The 24,864-nt window shown below is 34.7% G+C and overlaps 1 protein-coding gene and 1 pseudogene across 2 annotated transcripts in view; one reads left to right on the top strand and one right to left on the bottom strand.

The window, feature by feature from the left end:
* The window catches only part of RAB6A (RAB6A, member RAS oncogene family), a 60,165-nt gene that overhangs the window by 18,327 nt on the left and 16,974 nt on the right, over positions 1-24,864 (top strand). Inside the window, exons 2-6 of one of the 2 annotated variants that reach the window (XM_011377380.2) lie at positions 2,612-2,670; positions 11,939-11,992; positions 13,435-13,540; positions 15,511-15,622; positions 22,801-22,894. In XM_011377380.2, the coding sequence (XP_011375682.1) occupies positions 2,612-2,670; positions 11,939-11,992; positions 13,435-13,540; positions 15,511-15,622; positions 22,801-22,894 (425 nt within the window). Of the gene's footprint in view, positions 1-2,611; positions 2,671-11,938; positions 11,993-13,434; positions 13,541-13,602; positions 13,709-15,510; positions 15,623-22,800; positions 22,895-24,864 lie in introns of both variants that reach the window. The other variant, XM_011377378.2, reaches the window with a different exon arrangement.
* On the bottom strand, positions 2,039-2,157 carry LOC111730401 (annotated as a pseudogene).

Raw genomic sequence — 24,864 nt, forward strand, 5'->3', positions numbered from 1 at the left:
GTGGATTGTAAACTCCGTTGTGGTCAGGGCCTTACTCATTTTTGATTTTCATTTTCATCCCCCAACCTCCGTGTTCCTTAGCACTTAGTAGTTTCAGAATGAAGTAAGAAATAAATAGTAGTCACAAGTGTTAAAATATTTGTTTACTTGTTATTTATCTTTAAGAGTAGCCAGTGGGGTCTTTATCTTTATACGAATATTTTTTCTGTCTTCGTCTCTTACGTAGGTAAATACTTTTTTTGTTTTTTACTTTGGTTGTCTCCATCATTCTGGAAACATATACTATAGCTCTAATGCCTTTAACAAATACTATTGTAAAGGAATAAAGCGGCTTTATTAAAAACTTTTGAGCCGTAGATGTGAAATTACTTACTTTAACAAATAATCTATACAACCACTCATTCTCCTCATTTTTTAATTTGATTGTACAAGTGTAGTTGAAGTTTTGCTTGCTTGTTTTTACTTTTGGAGAAACAGTATTCAATTTACTTCTTTAGGGAAAGGCTATTTTACTAAACTTTGCCGTCGTTACCTGGGTTAGCTACATTTAAAGTAGCACTAGCTTGGTTTACTTGGTTCTCTGTTTTGCTATAGAATTGCATCACCTAGGTGAGACATCTTGGATATGATATTGCAATGAGTTTTGCTTGCATCTGAGCTTTTTGTTTGGTCCCTCGGTGCCTTTTTCAGCTGTCTTCATTACCAGCTGTCTTCATTACCATGACGGAATAGTGACTACAGATAGTGGGTTTTTTGTTTTTCAGGTTTTGGGTTATTTTGGGTTATTTGTTTGTTTATTTTTGCTTAACTCTGTTACTAAAATCATAACATCTGACTTGAGCTACTATTATCACACAATAATCTTGTGTACTGGCTTATTTTTGTGGGAAAAAGTTAGAAAATGTAAATATCTAGTTGGTCTGTTTCAGTATTATCTGACCAGTATAAGTGACCAAGAATTATGAAGCAGTTCATAGATTTTAATATAGATAGGTCGTAGAATAATCAAAACTTCTTTTATGTAAACACTAGTCTTATATTTTTTTAATCCTAAATATTCTTGATTTCTGAGTATATTATGTGAGGGATTACTTTACCACTTATAGAAATTATCTCCTAAATTAATAAACCTTGATCTTCTAGAGGCCCAATAATTAATTTCTCTAACTTTTAATAATCAGCACCCCGTCTTTTTTTTTTTTTTTTTTTTTTTTTAGGCATTTCTTTTAGTTATCTTTAGTGATCCAATATTAGATTTTTTAAAAATCCCCCATCATGTTTTTGGTAGGTTTTTTTTTTGTTTTTTTTTTAATGTGGTAAAATATACATAGCAAAATTTACAATTTTAACTATTTCCAAGTGTACAGTTTCAGTGACATTAAGTACATTCACGTTTTTGTACAACCATCACCACCATACATTTTTAATAGCTTTATTGAGATAAAATCACATATTATACAATTCACCTTTTTAAAGGGTAAAATTCAGTATCGTTTAGTGTGCAACCATTATCACATAGTTTTAGGATAATTTCATCATGTCCAAAAGAATCTCCACATCCCTTAACCACCATCACCACCCAATTCCCCCTGCCCTCCCCGCATCCTTAAGCAACCACTAATCTTTCTGTCTCTGTATTTACCTGTTCTAGACAATTCATATAAATGAGATCATATCTTATGTGGTCTTTTGCTACTGACCTCTTTCACTTAGTGTAGTGTTTCAAGATTCATCCTTATTGTGGCATCTGTCAGTGCTTCATTCCATTTTATGGCAGAATAATATTGCGTTGTACAGCTATACCATATTTTGTTTATTCATTCCTCAGTTGATGACGATCTGATCCTGAGATGAGTTTCAAAATAGTTTTCCATGTCACTTCTTTCTCACTCTTAATCTAGTTCTTGCAGCCCTCATACCCCTCCTATCATTTTTAATAATTATTTATTTCATTATTTTTTTATTTGTTAAGCAAATAAAAATCACAGATTGCAAGGACCTTGTCAGCTTACAGTCTCTTATTTTTTTTTATTTTTTAAGCCTACAGCACCTGGTCTTCCTAGGTGGTCTCCCATCCAAGTACTAACCAGGCCCGACCCTACTTAGCTTCCGAGATTAGACGGGATAGGGCTTGTTCAGGGTAGCATGGCCACAGACAACCCCTCCTATCTTTAGCCTTTATTTTCCCAGGGATTATACTTTGATTCATTGAATTAAGTGGACCTGAACCTCAGTTTACCCCAGTTATTGTCCAGGAAGTAAACTATAATTGTTTCATGGTCTAATTCTAATTATTTTTGTTAGGGTCCCAATGAATATCAGCTTTTTTGAATTAGAGATGTCAGCATAATTGATCGTTTTCCTCTATCTTTTTATTTCCCTCAACTCTTAACTAAATAAATACTCTCTACTTGTGCTCTTAATATGAGAGATTATTCTCTGTTATTAGAAAAAGTCATTTCAACAAACTTGGGGTTATTGTTTCTTCATTATTGTTAGAACTATTACAGGTATTTCCCATTGAATGTAATTGCAGTTCTCTGTAAAAGAATTCCTTGAGAACCCAATGTAATGTGTTAACTGAGTGAAATTTTTTTTTTTTTCATTTCAGTTGGAAAGACATCCTTGATCACCAGATTCATGTATGACAGTTTTGACAACACCTATCAGGTATTTTGTTTTTGCAAACTTACTAGTTGTCTCTTTTATAAGTAATATTCAGGGGCTTCTTAAAACATTCATTTATTTACATGCAGTCATAGATATAAAAGCACTTTCTGTAATCTGGAAGTATAACTGATTTTGCTCATAGTCCTCAAGTTTTTCACTTGATTTCCTTATCTCTTCCAAAGTCTATTGAAAAATTATTAATAATACCATCTGGGATAGAAGTAGGGGTGATTGTAGATACTCTCTTATAGAGATTTTTCCAAGTATATGGTTCTCTGACATTTTGATCTATACTTAAAGTCAAGAATAAGGAGATTTGGGAAATCACAAATGTGGAAATTAAACAACACATTTCTAAATAAAAAATAAAATAAAAACACATTTCTAAATACCCAATGGGTCAAAGACAAAATCACAAGAGAAATTAGAAAATACTTTAAGAAAAGTGACAAAGAAAACCCAACATCCCAAAATTTAGGGGATACAGTTTAAGCAATGCTGTAAAGAGAAGAAAGACATTAAATCAGTAATTTAACTTTATACTTTAAGAAACTAGAAAAAGAAAAGTAAACTAGACCTAAAGCAAAATGGAAGAAACTTTTTAAATGTAGGTTTTATTATTCAGGTACAGTGAGGCCAACAGATGAGATTATTGCCATTGAAAAGATAGTTTGTTAGCCGGGAGATACTATGCCTTGGGATAGAGGCACTTGGGGAAGCACTTGTGTGGGTTAGGAGGGGGAGGGGATGAGAAATGGAAAAAGTGGGCAAGAGCCTTCATTGTGGTTTCTGTGGGAAGGATGGATGAGACCAGGTAAGCAAATTTAGGATTACATAGTTTGAATAATTTCAGTGGGGCTCTAGGTTGTAGAAGGTTTTCCTAGTTGTCTGATATCTGGCCCTGGGATGATTAGGGCTGGGGAATTTTGATCTTGAACTTGTGATACCTGAGATAGTTAGGATGTGGGCTCTGAATTGGTTGGTTTGCATTTGAAAGGCGCTCTCACAGCCAAGTTTACTATCTTGGAATTTGCAAACCCTGGGAGGGCTAATCTCTCCACTGTCGGCAATGCCCCAGGTGTCAAAGCAAAAAAAAAAAAAAAAAAATTTTAAAAATACAGAAAATAAAGGCATGCTTTAATTCAGAAACTAATGAAGATTAGAAATATATGATAGAACAGTAAAGAAATTCAATGAAACCAAAAGAGGTTCTTGAAAGGATCAACAAAAATCAACAAACCTTTAGTTAAACTAATCAAGGGGAGAAATTACTAAAATTAGAAGTGAAAGAGACATTACTACCAATCATACAGGAGTACAAAGGATTATAAGGGAATACAATGAACAATTATGTCAACAAACTAGATAACCTAGATGAAATGGAAAATTCCAAGAAAGATACAAACTCAAGTAGAAAATTTTAATGTATCATGAATAGATAGAATTAGTGATCCGAAACTTCCCACAAAGAAAATCCCAGGACTAGATGGCTTCACTGGTCAATTCTATGAAGCGTTTAAAGAACAACACCAAAACTTAAAAAAACTTCTAAAAAAACATAGGAGAGAACACTTCCCAACTCATTCATTCTATGAGGTCAGCATTACTCTAATACCCAAAGACATGAATCAGACTACAGACTAATATCCTTTATGAATATAAACACAACACTCCTCAACAAAATTATTACCAAACTGAATCTGGCAATGTGTAAAAAGGATTATATACCTTTTACCAAGTAGAATTGGTAGGTTAGTACCAGGATTGCAAGTTGGTTCAACATACAAACAAATGTAATACACTATATGAATAGAATAAAGGACAAAATCACATGATCATTTCAGTAGGCACAGAGAAAGCATTTGACAAAATTCTGTAGCTTTTAACAAACTAGGAGTATAAAGGAACTTCCTAAACATGATAAGAGGCATCTATGGAAAACTTACAGCTAACATATTTATTTTGTTCCTGATCTTAAAGAGAAAGCATAAAATCCGGAACAACATAAGGATGTCTGCTCCCAGTTATATATATGTCTAAGTTTTATGTATATCTAAGTTATATATATGTATTTTAGTTTAAACTGCTTAATTATAAAACAAATCAAAGAACAGCTAAAAAGAGTAAATTAGTAATCTTAAAACCAGGTATTTTCCCTGAGACCCCAAGCATTTGCAGATCTTTTTCTGTATTAACTTTTTGAAACGTTCTTGTTAAAATAAAAAATAAAATGGCCCCTTTACCTATTTTACATGTGTATTACTGTGTAGTTAGTATAAAAACTTGATTTCAGTTGTTTTATCTTACTAGTATATCAACTTAGTTTGATTAAAAGAATGGTTAATTTTCATAGTTGTTAACTGCCATTGTCTCAATTATTTTATCAAACTATTTTTATTTTTCTGAAAGCTTTTAGGGTAAATTCGAAATCTGAATCCTGTCTTCCTATTGGTATATATTTTCCCGTATTTGAAATATTTATTTCAGGTATATGCCTTCAGATTTAAACACTTGAAAAACTTGGGTATTTTTTCTCTAGTAATGCCATATAATGAGCTTAAACAATAGAAAAATCTTTATTTACATCTTAGTTCTGCTATTTAGGAATTGGGTGGTTTAGGACAAATTGTAGAAATTTGGACAAACCTTTTCTTTTTGGAAAAATGCTCTATTCTTTTGGGATTATCGTCATTTACCATTTAGAAAAATGTTGATTGTTTCACTTCTCTTTTTGAAAACCTTAGCACTTGTTGTATAATATTCATCTCTGTTCTAACTTGTCAACATTTTAAGCAACTCTAATGTTGACACAGAAAATCCTATACTTCTGACTGACTGACTTTAAATTGGGGGTTCTCAAGACCCCTTCCTTGGGTTCGATAATTTGCTTGAACAGTTACAGAACTCAGAAACACCTATGTATACCAATTTGTTATGAAGGCTATAATAAAGGATGCAGATGAATAGTTAATGAAGAGGTACATAGAGTGAGATCCAGAAGGGTCCCGAGCGTAGGAGTTTCTGTCCCCATGGAATTTAGGGTGCATCACTCTCCAAACCTCTTCCCTTAGGGTTTTTTATGGAGAGTTCATGAGATATGGATGATTCAGTTATTGGCTATTGGTGATTGAACTCAATTTCTAGCTCCTCTCCCCTCCCTGGGGGTCATAAGTGGGGCTGAAAGTTCCAAATCTCTAATTGCTTGATTGGTTTCTTGATCCTTAGGGGCTTTCTAAAAGTTGCCTTAATAATGTAAAATCATGTGTGGTCAAAAAGGTTGCATAAATAACAAAAAACTCTCCTTTCGTCTTTATTGCCTTTTTCAGGGGCTGAGGTCAAAAACCAAATATTAAAAGGTGCTCCTTTCACTCTTATCACTTATGGACCTTTGGACGGGACTCTGGAATGAAGTTCAAAATATATATTTCTTATTATATTACAATATTATACCAATGAACTTCATGTTGGTAAATGTAGTGGTCATTTCTCAGTACTCATCTTCCTTGACCTGTAAGCATCATTTAATATGGTTTAATAAGACTTCTTAAAACTTTTCATTTGACTTTCAGGATACACCTGACTCGTTTCTCTCCTACATTTCTGGCTGCTTTTTCATTTTATTTTGCAAGTTCTCCTACATTTCTCGCTTCTCTTTTTCACTTTATTTTGCGAGTTCTTCCTTTTCCTCCCCAGTCTGTAAATGTTGGTTGCTTCAGGGCTCAGTCTTGAGTCAATACTCACTCCCTAGTGACCTTATGCAAAGTCTCATGGCTTTAAATCCTGTGTATAATGATTCCCAAAATGTTAATATTTCTTAAATTTATATATTTAGCCTGGACCTCTTTCTTCTCAGTTCCAGATTCATATATTCAACTGCCTACCTGACATCTCCATTTAGATATCTGTTGGCTTCTCAAATTTGATATTTTTAAAACTGAGCTCTTACTATTCCCCCTCAAACCTGCTTTTCCTATAGTCTTTCTTATTGCAGTTAACACCAAGCTTTTAGCAAGCTCAGGTTACCTTGGTGTCACTCAGTTCCTCTCTATTGCATATTCCACTCCTGGTCTATCAGCAAATCCTATTGACTCTGCTTTTCAAATTATTATCTAAATTTTTCCACATCTCTCAGCCATACTAAAATTGCACTGGTCCAAGTTACCAATAATAGCCACTTAAATGATCTCTCTGTTTCCCTTGTGCACCGTTAGGTTAATTTCAACACAATAGCCAGAATGATTCTCTTATAAATTGAAAGTCATTGATGAAAATGTTTTAAAATTGATTGTGGTATTGGTTGTATAATTCTGTGAATATAGTAAAAACCATTGAATTGTGCACTTTAAATGGTTGAATTGTATGGTATGTGAATTATATCTATAAAACTGTTGTTTAAAATAGAGTAATATCAGGTCATTCTTTTTAATAGTCCATCTTATTCAAAGTAAAGCCATCACAGTTTTTCCTCCCACTATGTTATATATTTTACCAATAAGTGCTATATTTTAATAAATTTGAATTATTATAAAAATGAGGGAAAAAAACATAAAAGTTGAGTTGTGCTTGGATGTTGATTATTATAAAAGGTTGTAAGTGCTTATTCCTCAATTTCTGTACTTAACCTTACCATGGACTGGTAACAGTTGGGATTGGTGACAGGACTAGCACTCGTTCTTAGATTATTTGAATAGCATTAGCCTGTTAAGACCCTGTCGTCCTCATTACCTCACTACTTTTGTTATCTCATCTCTGCTTTTGCCCTCATTCTCAGATGTTCAGGTGCAGTAACCTTCTTGCTGTTTCTTGAAATTGTTAGGCCCTTTCTTATCTCACAGCCTTTGAACCTTGTAGAAAGCTCTAAACCCAAATATCTACATGGGTATTCTTGTTTGATAATTTTAGAATCTTGGGGATAAATATGTGGGGTTCAGAGTCTTAAGTTGATCCTATTAATAGACACAGAAAAAATAATTGACAAAAATCCATCACTTGTTCATGATAAAAACTCTCGGTAAACCAGATATAGAGGGGAACTTCTCAACTTAATAAAGAATATCTACCAAAAAAAAAAAACAACAACAAAACTATAGCCAACATTGTACTTAATGGTGAGAAGCTCAAAGCTTCCCCATTAAGATCAGGAACAAAGCAAGGATGTCCCCTCTCGCCACTACTTTTCAACATTGTACTGGAAGTCCTTATTATTCTAATAAGGAAAAGAAATTTGTGTGTATTGAAGGAAGTATACAGATTGGGAAAAGGAAGAAATAAAACTGTCTTTGTTTGCAGATGACATGATCGTCTTTATAGAAAATCCAAAAGAATTGACCAAAAAAAAAAAACAAAAAAAACCCTCCTGGAACTAATAAACAATTATAGCAAGATTATAGGTACAAGGTTATTTAATATATAAAGTCAGTTGCTTTCCTGTATACTAACAATGAGCAAGTGAAATTTGAGATTGAAAACACAATACCATTTACATTACATTAGCATCCCCCAAAATGACATACTTAGGTATAAATCTAACAAAATATGCACAAGATCTGTATGAGAAAAACAATAAAACTCTGATGAAGGATATCAAAGAACTAAATGGAGAGATAGTCCATGTACATGGACAGGAAGACTCAATATTGTCAAGATATCCATTCTCAACTTGATCTCTAGATTCAATGCAATCCCAGTCAAAAATCCCAGCAAGTAATTTTGTGGATTTCAACAAACTGATTCTAAAGTTTATCTGGAAAGGCAAAAGACTCAGAATAGCCAACACAATATTGAAGAAGAACAAAGTCGAAAAACTCATGCTGCCTGACAAAATGATAGAATGTCAACAATTTTATGTGGTTCAACTTAATATAAATAAACTCAAAGATTTCCACAATGGGGTAGAATTATTATTTGAGAAAGAATGTATTGCTCAGAGTAAACTTCGAAATTACTTTGAATTTAGAGGATTTTTTATTTCAAAGACTGTTTTAAATTGACAATGTAAGTTTAGGATGGCATAGATAAGACAGTGGGTTTTAGGCACTGTAATGAACTTGACCAGAAAGGTGGTGGTGAGTAAATACATTCCTAACCTCTTTAAGTTAAAGCTTCTATTTTATAAAATCGCTATTGGGGCAAATAAGCACTATTCCAAATGGAGAGCATCCAAATAGAAATAATCTAAAGTAAAGTTATCCTTATCTTGACACTGGTATATTTGGGTAAGCCATTGTTCAATCTTGAATTGTGAGTTCCCACAGTAAGAGTACTTAATTTATTTTTTACAAAGTATACTTCCCCCACCCACCAATGAATTAAATCAACACTCAAATAATGTGAAACTGTAAATTAAGATACATGGGAGAATTCTCTAACCTTTGGTTTCTTCTGCAGTTACTGTCTTCTGCATTTCCATAAAGTAGATGAGCAAGAGACAGCATTAATGTCTCATCCATCTTTTATGAAGATTTGAAATAGTTCCACATCAGTAGCATTCAAAATGCTAAAATAGCTGATAATGTTTAGTTTCCCAGACATTCTTTCTGTTCTTCATACTGTTGGTTTAATTCTTGTGGCTGATTGACTTCTTTACCATAGTAACTCTGCTTTGAATAAAATTAACTGAAAAGAAAACCAGCAACAGGTTATATTTTTCAGGTTAATTTTGATCTTTATGAATTCAGTGGTGTAAATGATGCCAAACTAGGATAGTGCAGTGGAAGGAAGGGACTGTCGTGCATTTATTTTATCATGAAGTCTGCCTGTACTAATTTTAAAAACATGTGTTGGCTGTGAGATCTGAAAATGCCAATTTCTGTTTGTAGCCATTAATTATTTTTTATTGTTTTTAACAAATATACAGTAACAATAAGTGACGTGAGAAATTTCTTTTCATGTTAATTCTAGAGGTAATTCACAGTATGTGTGGCAGCTCCATGGTCATCTGGGAATGAGACTACTTTAACTTTTCTATTTAACCAGGTCTAATATATGACTTTCATGTTGAAGATAGCCTCATAGTTACTGAATGGTTCCTGGAGCTCCAACTCTGATATCCACAGTCTAGGCAGGAAGAAGAAGGAACAGGAAAAAACCAAGAGTGCACCTCCCAATTCAGTCAGCTCCATTTCTTAAAGCTCCAAGAAGGCTGGAAAATATAGTCCTTTTAATGGGAAAAGTATGGATTTAAATAAATGTATGTGTTACTAAGGGAGAAGGGGAAGATGGGTGTTTGTGTAGGCAATTAGCTGCCTCTGCCACTCTCAGTAAATGAGATTCTCCTGATGAGATTTCTTAAATGTAGCCATACGTCATTCCTGTACATTCCTCAAGTTTGTCAGTTAGATGCTTTTGCACAATAATTCAAGTTTATAAACCCATTATTTCACCTCATAGCAGAGTGGGATATACATTCTGAGATGGAATGTCATAAAATGGAATTAGTACTTAGGTTGTATTTAAGCTCTAAATTGAGAAACATGTTTGAAATACATATTCACATAGTTTGAAGTAAAGGAGGAAGCTAGCTTGCTTGCTTGCTTGCTTGCTCGCTCGTTCTTTTCTTTCTTTAAATAAAAGTCAGTGTGACTGAAATCTATAAAACACTGCTCAAAAAAATTAAAGAAGACATATAAATGGAGAGACATTCTAGGTAAATGGATTGGAAGACTTAATATTTATTGAGATGTCAATACAAAGCAATCTACTGATCCAGTGCAATTCCTATCAAAGTTCCTGCTGCTATTTTTGTAGAAACGAAAGAACCAATCCTAATTTGCAGTAGCCAGAACAGCCTTGGAAAAGAAAAATGAAGTGGTGGCACACTTCCAAATTTCAAAACTTTAATATAAAGCTACAGTATTTAAAATACTGGCACCTGCACAAGGATAAATGTATAGACCAATGGAATAGAATTGAGAGTTCATGTATCTATTGAAAATGGATTTTTAATAAGGGTATGGCAGGCCCAACTTACAGAATGGAAGGAAGTATTTGAAAGTTACATATCTGATAAGTGTTTAATATCTGGGATACTATATAAGGAACTCCTACAAATCAATAACAAAAATGAAAAAATTACTTTAAAATGGGCAAAGAACTTGAATAGACATTTCTTCAGAGAGGATATGCAATACAGATAGCTAATAAGCATGTAAAAAGATGCTCAGCATAACTAATCATTAGAAAACTGCAAATCAAAACAGTAAGATTCCACTTCATACCTACTAGGAGGGCTGTTTTATATAAAAAAGGGAAAGTAACAAGTGTTGGCAAGGATGTGGAAAAATGTGAACCCTCGTGCATTGCTAATGGGAATTAAAATGGCGCATCTGCTGTGGAAAGTCTGATATTTCCTCACTTAAGTTAAATAGAATTATTATATGTCCCAGCAATTCCACTCCTAGGTATAGACCAAGAAGAATTGAAAACAGGAACTCACAGTAGTTAAAACCCGGAAACTAACCCATGTGTCCATCATTAGATGAATGGATAAACAAATTGAGGTATATCCATACACTGTTATATGTTACTGCTTAATGCATAGAGTTTCTGTTTGGGATGATGAAATGATTTTGGAAGTAGTGTTGACAGTTATACATCATTGGAAATGTAATTAATACCACTAAATAATACGCTTAAAGGTTAAAATGTCATGTTTTATGATACATATGTTACCACAATTTGAAAATAAAACCTACCTTTAAAAATATATCACATGTTAATGTAGGTACATCAGTTGCAAAAAATGAACCACTCTAGTCAGGGATGTTGATGATAGGGGACGTGATGTGTACGTGGAGATAAGGGGTATATAGGAAGTTTCTGTACTTTCTCAGTTTTGCTGTGAACCTAAAACTGCTCTAAAACAAAAATAATCTTTTTAAAAAATGGTTGATATACATCAGTATATTGGAAGGAGCTCGACTTTTACTTGTAACTCTACAGCAGAAGCTTTGTGTCCTTAAAATAAGTTATTTAACTTCTCTGAACCCCAATACCATTATCTATACATATCTATACAATGAGAAAAATAGGGATGACAATAGCTGCCATGCACAGATGTATGAGGATTAGAGATGATCATATGAAGGGCTTAAAAGAATCTAATACATAGCAAGTGCTCAGTAAGGGAAAGCAATTATCACTGAAAATTTTGTTCATTCTTGCTTGACCGTGACATGTTTATTCATCATTTCTTCCACAATCACAGTTCCCATTTTAACCACCATTAAACTATTATTAAATTTTTAAACTTCTTTGTTTTGGTTTACAGGCAACAATTGGTATTGACTTTTTATCAAAAACGATGTACTTGGAGGATCGAACAGTGAGTAATGTTTTCTGTGTGCAATTTTCTGCAGTACTCCAGGATATATGATCAAAGCTATAATCAAGGGATTGTCACTATAAGAAGTACATAGCAGAGTTGCCAAAGTTAGTTTATAGGCCTTGAGACAAATTATTACAGAGTGAGTAGTACTTAGCACTCTGACTTCTTATCCACAAGTGAAATCCAAAGGGGAAAGAAAGCCAAGATGTTTGTAAAACCCTGAAGGCCCTAGGCTTGTTAAACAAAATTTGTCATCTTGATTTGGAAAAATGATAACGGATAGTTATGAGATAATTAAATGAATATTTTCATGAAAAAATTAGAGCTGCTAAAGACCTTTTGAAAGCACTCTTGAGGTATTCAGAAAGATTTCTTTTGAATATGACACAATTTGTGGACTTCAAGGTTTTATTTGTCTGAATATGTATACCAAAGTGACTAAATAGAAAGAAGTAATGTGTATTTATATGTTGGATTTTTGTCTTCCATCTTTTGGAATGCTCCCTTTCATTTCAGTACAATGTAAATTCTGTATTCTAGTCCGCTATCCCTTGAAGAAATTTCTATCACCTAAACAGTGACTATCTTAAATGCAATATTTTGAGACTTATAGCCCCCCCAAAATATTTTATATTTAATACTATTTCTTATAAGTGTGTGGATTTTTTATTTGGGATGTTCTCTTTTATGTTTAATATGTAGCATGCCATTTCTTAAAATACGGAATCTTGGAAACAACTTCATAATGGTAAAAACTTAATGCTAATGTTTGTTTTCAGGATTTTCTTCCTCAAATGTGAAAAAGTAAGAAAGTAAAGAAATTTTTATGTAGGATTGCAAAAAGATATTCCTCCTTTTTGTTAGATTACATACAGCGTTCTGGGAATAGATGTGTGGGAGAAACATAAGCACAGTAGTCATGAACCAGTTTCAAAGTATTCTGGACCCAATAGAAAAGAGACACTTTTTAGCTTCAGAGAGGCTTTCAAAGAAGCATTAATTCCTTTATTCTGGTAGTTTGAGCTGCTCATGACACTTACTTTTGTTTTTCCCTTTTATGCTTACTATTTGAATATCAACAAAATCTACTTTTTGTTATCCAGAAAGCATAGGATTCAAAGAGAGGTTATAGAGAGGGGGGGGGAAAGAAACTGTATTTCTGATTCTGTGAAATCTTTCCCATTGCCATTTTTAAGTCATATACCTTCAGAGCAAGCAAGTTTTTTATAGTACTCCCTTTTGAAAAAGGAAAGTTTTGTGTTTTCATTCCTCACATCCCTGCAACCTTTTGCATGAGTCTCCTTTTTACCTCCCTCCCACCCTCCCCCTTTAAAAAACATTTTTCTTTTTAGTATGAGTTTTGTTTTTATTTTTTTGTTTTTTTGGTTTTGTTTTGTTTTTTTGTTTTTTTTTTTTATTCATTTTTTCCCATCCCACAGATCAGGCTGCAGCTGTGGGATACTGCGGGTCAGGAACGTTTCCGTAGCCTCATTCCCAGTTACATCCGTGATTCTGCTGCAGCCGTAGTAGTTTACGATATCACAAGTAGGTATTTTGCAAGGGGTTGACCTTATTTTTCTTGCTTGTTTGACTGATTTTGTTGTTAGGTACGATTGCAATTATGGGACACAGCAGGTCAAGAGCGGTTCAGGAGCTTGATTCCTAGCTACATTCGTGACTCCACTGTGGCAGTTGTTGTTTATGATATCACAAGTGAGTGGGGGGAATTATGCATTTCTAACGTTCTTTCAACCCTTAGCTTAGCTGCATGCATGTTCTTGTCTTGTGCTTGTTTTCCATACTGGCATGTAAAAATGAGTTTTAGCAAACCTATCATAGACTGGCTAGGTCAGAAATATTTGCTCTGGTGTTTGTACAAGCTATGCTTTATTCCTACTGTGCCAGGTTTTTTTGCCCTGGAAATTTTCCTTTGGGTCCGATTATGAATCCAAGGTTTTCTGAGTATCCTGTTATCCCTAAGCCACACCTTAATTATGGTTGGAAGAACATTTTTTAAATTTAACTTGACCTGAAGTTTCTCTAAAATAAAATAATCTGCATTTAAGCCTTTTACCAAGTTTTCCAAATCCTCCAAAGCTTCTGTTGAAGCTATTAAAAACTTCTACTAGCCAGTTTTTCTCTGCTTTCCCCTTTCAGCCATCCTCTCTATAGAGGAGTTCAGAGAAAACATAACGTGCAGTCTTCTATTAATCATTTTCATCCAAATCATATCTGGATTCTGTGACTCGCTTCGTTGCTAACAAATTACATTTTCATTTCTCTCTGAGAAAAAAAGTTAAGTGGGAGACTAAAGTAATGGTCTTCATTTTTCTTTTTCCCTAAAGAATGAATAATGCCTTTGGCATTTTAAATGACTTTGAATTTTCCATGGAGCATTGGTGACCTACAGGGAAATGCTCTCTGATTAAAATTGTCTTTATAAATTGGGTTATTAGGCAGTATTAAGCATCATTCTATATAGTGGTCCCCCATTCATAGAACAACCAGGAAAGTACCACATCTTAGACGTCTTTAAAACATATCCACAAAATATTGATTTGAGTGAGTAGTCCTGTTACTATACATTTTTGCATATCTGCTCAATCAGAAATCATATCTATTTAATAATTGCAGTGGCAGAATTGTAAGTTACAAGTTTACATTCAAAGACTTTTTTTTGGTCAGGTGCTATAGGCAATCTTTTCTTGAAGCTTTTACTTTGGGTTGCTACTTGTTTAAAAAAATGTTCATTATTGTGCATTGACATGTTTTGCAGCTTTAAAATGTTTGTGCTTACTTTAACCAAATCAAGTGAAACCTGGTGTATTTTTTTTTTTTTTAAATTGTGTGTATGGTTAAAATATTAGTAAACTGTTTTCTTTAGCTGCTGTAAAAAACATTGAAGTAGTCTACTTAGACTCTGGCACTATAGAAGATCGATTTTTTTTTTTTTTACAAGTGATTCTGGTGCATTAAACAAATAAATTTAAGTTAAAGTGATCACAAACTGAATAAGCAATGCAAACAGAGTGGTGTTAAAAGCTATTTAAAGGCTTTACAGATTTTCTGGATGTGTTGGGACTTATTGGCTGACATACTTTTGGAAATGCTTTCTTTGTTGTGTTTGATATGTGTAAGTAATCAAAAAAGCATTGTAGCAATGTGACGCCATATTATCTGCCATAGCTGTCCTTACATTAAAAATATTTTTTTTTCTCAATTTCATAGAGTACATTACACTCCTTTGGGCATGTCCAAAATTTTTAAATGATATAAAAAATTTTAACTGCTATAAAAGGAACCTTGAGGATTTTAGTCTTACGATTTGTTTAGACTACTGACAGTTGTACTCAGATAAAATGGAGTTACGTTGCAGGCACATTAAAAGTGGGTCCTAATGTGCCAGCCCCCTTCCAACTTCCAGGGCTTTTTTCCTCTTCTTTTCTTTCTTTGGTTCATCACATGAGGAGGCATTTGCAATAACACTAATCTCTCTGTACACCCTCCTATACCAGATGTTAACTCATTCCAGCAAACTACAAAGTGGATTGATGATGTCAGAACAGAAAGAGGAAGTGATGTTATCATCATGCTAGTAGGAAATAAAACAGATCTTGCTGATAAGAGGTATGGAGTGATTTTGTATGTGTATGTAATGTTTAATTTCTTTGTTAAGCAGCTTGTTATTTTTAATGTTACTGAAGAATTGTTTTGAAAGAAGACATGTTTAATCCTTAAGTTTATATCATTCTTTAATGTGGGAGCCTGAAATATAAAACATTAAACTCAGTCCTTAAGGAACATGAGTTTTTTTGTTCTATGTAAACCCATATTTAAATAACTCTTATGCAAGATTGTTTGCACAAGGGAGGAAACATTGTTTATACATGAAGCTAACTTTTTTACATTTTTTAGGCCTCATAAATATGAGCAGTGTTCTGTTAAAAAAAATATTTTAAAAACAGCTGTCTTTAAAAATTATTCATAATGATTAAATATGCACTCTTTTGGTAGTATTCTTATATATATTCATTATAATTCAGTGGTGTAGTTTTTTCTTTTCTTTTTTAAATTGTATGGTTGAGCCAGACTGTGTAGTTGAACAGAATAGCTTGATGATGATACCTTAGTCAAATGAGGAAAGCCACATTCAAGTCACAGGATGCAAAATATATTAACATTCACTGTAGAACTCATGGCTTGAATATCTGCCTTCAGCATTCCTAAGTTATCTACTGGACATTTTACTTAATAGTAGAAAGTTTTACTATTTATTATTTATTCATAGTTGGATATTGAAATTTGTGTAATAAACTTGCGTTGTTAAGTGAAATGTTTCAATTTTCCGGTCAAGATTGCAGAGTAGGTAAACACTGTGCTTGTCTCTTGTCATGACCACATCAAAACTACAACTAAATTACAAAACAACCATTATCGATAATGGCCTGTAATCTACTGAACACAAGTCCTAAAACTAAGAACCTTCAGAAGAAGCCACCTCCAGACTGGTAGGGAGGTGGAAATGCAGAACAGGCTGGTTCCACACTCGTGTGTGGCAATTAAAAATCTAGAGGGATATTTCAGTTGTGGAGATTCCCCCAGAGGAATGAGGGTTCTCGGCGTCACACCAAGCACCCCAGCCCAGGGTTTTAGTGTCAAGAAGAGAAGTCTTCACAACTTCTAGCTGTGAAAATTAGTGGAGATGTGGCTGAGTAAGACAGAGGGCTACTGGAGTCCCAGGTACTTCTTTTAAATGTCCCATGCACAGACTTACTGACAGACTTACTCACTGATAGACCCACTCGCTCTGAGCTCTAGTGGTAGGGCAGCAACTTCAAAGGTGCCAGGGATATATGGGGAGGAATTGAAATTGTCTGGCTTCAGGTCAAAGGCTGGAAGGGCAGCTTTCTCCCAGACAGAACTGTTGGCGGAATCCATTGTTTCTTTGTTAAGCCTTCCCCTCTTCTTGGCATGCAGATGCAGGCTGCTGCCATATCTGAGTCTTTATCAGCCTGGCTAACACTGGTTGCATCGCCTGGTGATTCCCTGAACTACAACCCACCCAACTTGCAGGCCCACCCAAACCGCTTTTCCTTGCGAATGGCCTGTCTTGGCTAATGCTGCAGACTTTCCTAAAATCTCTCAAGGATTCACCAAACCCAAACAAGCAGCATCTGGCCTTGGCATGTCCCATACCTTTTGCTGAGAAAGTCCCAAGCCTGGCACTAGTAGCGGCCAGCCTCAGTTTGTGGCTTGGCCTCTTAAGGCACCTCCAAGCACAGGACGTTTGGTGGCCATTTGTGGATTGCTTGGTGGCTCATGCTAGGTGGCCCCAGTCAGTGCACAGGCTATAGCTGAACTTGGCCTGTGGCAGAGCCCTTTCCAGGAGGCCCCAGGGCCAGCACTGTGGTGGCTGGCCTCAGATCAAGCCAGAACACTACCCAGAGCTACATCTAAGGATGACACACCCCAAGGGCAGACTGGGCAGGCACCAGAGTCCTGCTACAGCAAATCCTGCTCTATAGGGTTACACTCTGCACAACAGCTCCTCTACTGTAGTCATGGCCAGTCCTCACAACCAAATCAGCCTGATAGTCAGTCCCTCCTATTGACATGCTGACAGCAACAAAGGCTCAACTACTGTAGGAAGGGGTACACAATCTGCACAAGGGACATACCCTGCAGCACCTGGTTCAGGTGACCAGGGAAGACTGTGCCAGTGGGTCCCACAGGACACCTACTACTTAATACATAAGGCCACTCAAAAGCAGGAGACATAGCAGCTCTACCTAATACATAGAAACAAACACAGGGAGGCAGCCAAAATGTGGAGACAAGGTAACATGTCACAAATGAAAGAACAAAACAAAGCTCCAGAAAAAAAACTAAAGAAAATGCAGACAAGCAGTCTACCAGATGCAGAGTTCAAACATTGGTTATAAGGATGCTCAGTGATCTCGATGAGAACTTCAGCAGTGAGATAGAAAACATGAAAAAGAACCAGTCAGAAATGAAGACTACAATAACTAAAATGAGGAATACGTTAGAGGGAATCAAGAGTAGATTAGATGAAGCGGAGTATCGAATCAGCGATTTCAAAGAGGAGGTAGCGGAGAACACCCAATCAGAACGGCAAAAGGAAAAAATAATTTTAAAAAAAAAGTATAGTTTAAGAGGCCTCCGGGACACCATTAAGCATACCAACATCCTCATCATAGGGATATCAGAAGGAGAAGAGAGAGAGCAAGGACTTGAAAACCTATTTGAAGAAATAATGATGGGAAACTAACCTAACCTGGCAAAGGAAATAGACATACAGTCACGGAAAGCATAGAGGGTCCCAAACACGTTGAACCCAAAGAGGCTCACACCAAGACACATCACAATTAAAATGCCAAAGGTTAAAGGCAAAGAGAGAATCTTAAAAGCAGCAAGAGAAAAGCATTTAGTTACCTATAAGGGCGCTCCCATAAGACTGCAGTTGATTTCTCAACAATCTTTGTAGCCCAGAAGGGATTGGCATGAAATACTCAAAGTGATGAAAAGCAAGGACCTACAACCAAAATTACTCTACCCAGCAAAGCTATCATTTAGAATCGAAGGACAGATAAAGAGCTTCCCAGACAAGCAAAAGCTACAGGATGTCAAACTAGTATAAGAAATGTTAAAGGGACTTCGTTAAGAAGAAAAAGATAAAAAAAATGAATAATAAAATGGCAATAACTACATATCTAGCAACAATTACTTTAAATGTAAATGGATTAAATGCTTCAATCAAAAGACATAGGGTGGCTGAATGGATAAGAAAACAAGACCCTTATATACGCAGTCTAGAAGTGACTCATTCAAATCGAGAGACATACACAGACTGAAAGTAAAGGGATAGAAAAAGACTTTTTATGAAAATGGAAATCTAAAAAAGGTAGACAGCAATACTTATACCAGATGAAATAGACTTTAAAACAAGAGACAAGGATCCAGTAATCCTCCTTCTGGGTATTTATCTGAAGAAACCCAAAACACTACTTAGAAGGGACATGTGAATCCATATGTTCATTGTAGCATTATTTACAATAGCCAAGATATGGAGACAGCCTGGCTGTTTATCAATGGATGAATGGATAACAAGGAAGTGGTACATATATACAATAGAATATTACTCAGCCTTAAGAAAGAATGAAATCTTGCCGTCTACAACAACAGGGATGGACATTGATAATGCATGGTATCATCAAGAGTCTGAATAAACAAGAACTCTCGTAAACAAATATGTAACTAATATAATTTAGGGGAGGAGCAGTTTAATAATATCGGAATTTAAAATATTTGTTGACTCACATCCACTTGTAATAATTTATTCCACAGATATACCCTCAGACCTGTGAAAGATGAAAATAAAAGGATGTTTATTGCAATGTTATTTGTAATACTAAAAAATTTAAAAGCAATCTAAATGTCCATCAGTAACAGTAGTGTTTTGTAAATGAATACTTGTAGCCACTAAAAAGAATGGTAAGAATTTATTGCTGGCTAACACAGTGATCTCCAGCTTTTTTGGCACCAGAGACCGGTGCTCCTATGAAAATCTAATTTCTGATGATCTGAGGTGGAGCTGAGGTGGTGATGCTAGTGCTGTGGAGTGGCTGCAAATACAGATGATACTTTGCTTGCTCACCAGCTGCTCATCTCCTGCTGTGCAGCCCGGTTCCTAACATTACTGGTCCATGGCCCAGGGGTTGGGGACCCCTGGTTTAACACATGAAGCTTGAAAAAGCACTTGATCGGTACACATACCATGATATCCTTTCTATTAACAAAAAGATGGTAGAGAGATTTTTTTTTTGCTTAGAACAAACCTATATAAGCATACGTGGAACTTAACTGTAGTCATCTTTGGAAAGAGAGTGAGATTATGGAGGAATTCATTGTGATAATTGGTCTTCTTAAAAATTAATGACTTTTGTAATCTGAAAATTTTTAATAAAAATTTTCAAAAAGTTAAATGTCTTTATCACTTTCTTTGATAAATATTTTTTGGGGGTAAAACTTAGAGAAAAGACCCAGTTTCAGTGTCTCAATGTAAGCATCTGGCTGTTCAGTACTCTTTGTCCCCTGTAGCCCATCTGTTTCAAACTTGAGAATCTCTCAGTATATATGACTTTCTAGACCCGCTTTTAAGATGCTGGCTGTAAGGATCATGGTCAGCTTTTTAAATTTGGGTAGTTTAGATCCTACTTCTAAATACTATGATTCAATTAGTCTCGAGTAGGGCCCTTGAATCTATATTTTAGAGAATCTTTCTTGGTGATTCTGACAAAATCAGACCACGTTTAGAACCATTGCTATAGCTAACCTTTAACCGTTTTGTTGGAGTAACTTATAGTTCTAAAATTAAAAAGGGTTTCTATCTGGAATCCTTCACATGTAGGGTTTACAGACTGATAATTCAAAAAGTATTTATTGAATATCACTTAGGTTTCAGAGGATGCTACTCTAGACTAGAATAGTGAACAAAAAAGACAAACCTTCAAGGAGCTTTTATTCCAGAGGGCGCACCAGACACTAAGTCCAAAAAATACATAGCATGTTTGATAATATCTGTCAATATTAAAAAATAAAGCAGAAAAAGGGAATATGAAATGTCAAGGGTGAATTCGAAAAATTAGATAGCATAGCAGTGGAAGACCTCACTGAGATGATGACTAGTGACTTTTAAACACTACGGGAGTAAGGGAGTTAACTATGAAGATATTTTGAGAAAGAAAAGGTTCTAGGCATATAGCTCAGAAAATGTAAAATCCCTAAATTGGGAATACATTTAGCTTATTTTAGGAGCAGCAAGGAGGCCAATATAGTTGGTACAGAGAATGATGGAAAGAGTACCAGGCAATGAGGTAAAAAAAAAAATGATGGAGGCCAGGTCATGCAAGGCAAAGTTTGTGGTGATCACTGGTCAAATTCAGATATATTTTGAAGATAGACAAGATATACTGATGGAATGGGTGGGAAATATAAGTTTAGAATGGCATTAGATATCCTAATATCTAATTAGATGTCAGGTAGGCAGTTGGATATATGTGTCTGGAGTTCAGAGCAGTGCTCCAACCTCAATATATAAGTTTGGGAGTCATCAGCATATAGATGATATTTAAACCACGAGACTACGTGGATCACCAACAGAGTAACTGAAATAGGGAAGAGGTCCAAGGAATAGGTTTTAGGGCATCTGACAATTATTTTTAGGAAATTTACACTGCTAAAATATTTAGAGCTAACGGTCTGCAGATTGTCAACTTCCAAATTGTTAAGAAAAAATGTGTTTTTTAATATTTATACACAAATTCATAGAGACTGAGAAGATAAAACTAATGGAGTAAAACATTAATAGTCGGATTGTTATGTAAGAGAATGTCCTTGTTTTTAGAGAGGTGACTCTAGGATAATATCTTGTAGACAAGTAGAGAGTGTGAATCCAGTAGTATGTAGCTCGTAGGTATAAGTTTGGGGAGTAAGGACAGTTCCTAGCAATAGGACTAGAGGTAGACTATAAAGGCACACACACAGGTAAGACCAATGGATAGATATGGTGGAAACTTGTCCCGTCTTTTGCATTGCTTTAATTTTCTGTGTTGCAAGAAGCACGGTTTATTGGCTGATAGTTTAGATTCATTTAATTAGAATATTTGCATATTTATTAAACACGTATGTGCCAGCTAAGCATTTAGACCACCAAGATGAATGAGATAATCTTGTACTTGAAGAGCTCACAATTTGAGGCATACTGCTAATTATAATACATCACAAAATGCTCTCTAAAAGAAGTATTAAAATATTAATACTGTGTATCAAGAGACTAACATACATGTCTTTCGACTCACTTTTCCACTTAGAGAAATTCACAAAATCCAACCTAAGGAAATAAGCCACAGTGTACAAAATATTAAGCACAAAGATGTTTATAGCAACATTTTTCACAGTAGTGTGGAATTTGAAAACAACTTATATTTCTAACAGTTTGGGAATGGTTGTATAAAACATAATAGCAAATTGACAGGTTATCTAGCCATTAAAAATTATTCTAAACAGTTTTTCATCACAAGGGTACTTATAGTCTAATATTAAGAGAAAGTAACAGGCTGTTAAGTTTTTAAAAATAGAACTGTTACAAGATGAGCTCAGCAAAGTAAAAGCAAATCATTAAAAATAAATGCCCTAAAAATTGTTTAAGTGTGATATTTGCACACCGATGTTCATAGCAGCTTTATTCATGGTGGCCAGGACATGGAAGCAGTTGAATTGTCCTATGATAGACGACTGGATTAAGAAGCTGTGGTACATATATACAATGGAATATTAGCCGTAAGAAGAGATGAAATACTGCCATTTGCAATAACATGGATGGACCTCAAGATAATCATGCTAAGTGAAATCAGCCAGACAGAAAAAGTGCAACACCACATAATATCACTTATATGTGTGATATAAACCTAAAAGCAACAAACAGGACAAACAGACTCATGGACATGGACAATAGACTGGTGGTTGCCAGAGGGGAGGGAGGAGGTTGATGGGGTAAAAGGGATCAAATATGTGGTGACAGAAAAATCTAACTATGGAAGGGGAACACAAAATGCAATACATGTATCTATGCCTTACTGTTAAATTGTACACCTGAAACTGCAACTTGAGTTTTCAGACTAGTCTGGGTAACCAGCACCCATATCAAGAAAAGTTATTTTCAGAACTTTGTTTAAAATCTTTATAATATCATCTTTCAAAAAGAAGAATTTTTTATTTTCCTGCAGGCAAGTGTCAATTGAGGAGGGGGAGAGGAAAGCCAAAGAGCTGAATGTTATGTTTATTGAAACTAGTGCAAAAGCGGGATACAATGTAAAGCAGGTAAGTGTTCTTTTAGTATAGGTTGAGGTTATCAAGTTGAAAAACATATTATGAAATAATTATGTGAGTATTCTATTCTCTAGTGTAAGATTTTATTTCAGTTAGCAACATCAGGACTTATGAACTAGCAACATATTGAAAAGTAATGGAAAAAATATAGGTTTTGGAAAAAAGGAAAAGACTTGACAATCTTCAGATTATGCACAGGACAAGTATTTTATTATGATTGTAAGATTGCAAGTTATTAACTCACCATACTCCTACTACTTCCCTACTGCATCGTTTCACAGTAAAATTTCTTATGTTAGGGCTTGATGGTAAGATTAAGATAAAAGACACCAAGTATTTGCTGTCACAGGAACGGTGTTTTGCTTGTCATGAAAACACATTCTGTTTACTTTATCCTTAATAAACTGCTGGTGTTTTAACAGTATTTATAACAGGAGAGTTTTGGAGAGCAGAAAATATGTGACACCTCACATTATCAAATTTTTCTGAAAGATGTGGTAGCCAAAAGCTCACCTGCTTAGTTCTTCAGGGCTAAATGTTATGTAGAGGAGTAGTCTCAGATTTATAGGATTTACAGAGCAATTGAATTTTTTTTTTTAAATTCTAGGTGATCAATAGAGGATTAAAGTAAAATCTTTTAAACTGCATAAGTAGAGCTTTATGAAAAATTCTCTATGTTGTTTTCATTTTGGGCACTTTATTTTCTCTCTCTCCTTTCCTTGAAACATATGTAAGTAATAATACTGAATTGTCACTGATTCCCTCTCCATGGCATACTGTTTGATGGCTCCCTATCTTTGTTTATGCTGTTTCTCTCTTTGCTTAGAATACTCATACTCTTCTTTCCTGACTGATACCAACTCATCCTTCTAAGTTTCAGTTTAAGTGTCAGTTCTTCAGAAACATTTTCTATGAAATTTTCTACCATAACTCCAGGCTATTTCATTTAGTGATAAATTATTCCTTTCTGTGTTTTTACAGACTCTTCACCCCTGTGAAACCACTGTTATAGAACTTGCTATATTATATTGAAATTATCTCCCATCAAAATTATATATTCCCAGAACCTACCAGTATATATGGAATTTAGTAAGTGATAAGTAACTGAACCCATAGGAGCCACAGACAGTTTAAGAGTTTGAGTAATAGAAGTTACCACAATATTATCATATGTCACTGTTCTAAGACACAGCAGTGTGTAGCTTCATCTAGTTTTCTCTGTTATAGACACTTTGAAAAGGATGTGAGCTAGTTTCTTATATTGCAAACTATGGCCTTCTATGGGACATATTTTGGTCTGAGTTAATGTCTAAAGAAAGGCCTGCTGTGGCCCCCTAGTCCTGACCCTAAATAGTCTCATAGGTGTGGAAGCTCTAAGATCGTCAGCATACAGTGAGCAGTGATACGTAGTGTCTTCATGACATTTAATTTCTTCCAAGTTTAGATAACTCCTAGGATGTTGAGAAAATGAGATATGTCATTCTTTTACTATTTTATAAACATAATTTTTAATAACTTTATTCAGTGGTAATTTACATACTACAAAATTTACCTGTTTTAAGCATACAGTTATTTTTAGTGAATTTACAGCATTTTGCAACCATCCCCACAATTCGATTTTAAAACATTTGCATTACAAGGCACATAATTTTTTCCAAAAGCCTGACATATACGGAGAGATATAGCTAACCAGTGATAATGAAGAGAGACTTCTTTTATAAAACAATCTAATCCTGAATTCAAAACCCATTTGCTACTTTATCATTTCTCCTTATTTAAATGTTGTGTCTGAACATAGGATTTTGCTGAAGTTCCTAATTTTGGGGGGTTATTTGATTATCTTTTAAATATGACCAAAATTACTATTTTCAAATTTTGGAATAGAGCCTCCCTTTTTTTTCTTTTTTGGTAGCTTCCTTCTTAACTCACAAATACCAATACTTTTCATTTATAGAGTATAC

This window comes from Pteropus vampyrus, unplaced genomic scaffold (assembly GCF_000151845.1).
Source record: "Pteropus vampyrus isolate Shadow unplaced genomic scaffold, Pvam_2.0 Scaffold311, whole genome shotgun sequence".
Taxonomy (NCBI): domain Eukaryota; kingdom Metazoa; phylum Chordata; class Mammalia; order Chiroptera; family Pteropodidae; genus Pteropus; species Pteropus vampyrus.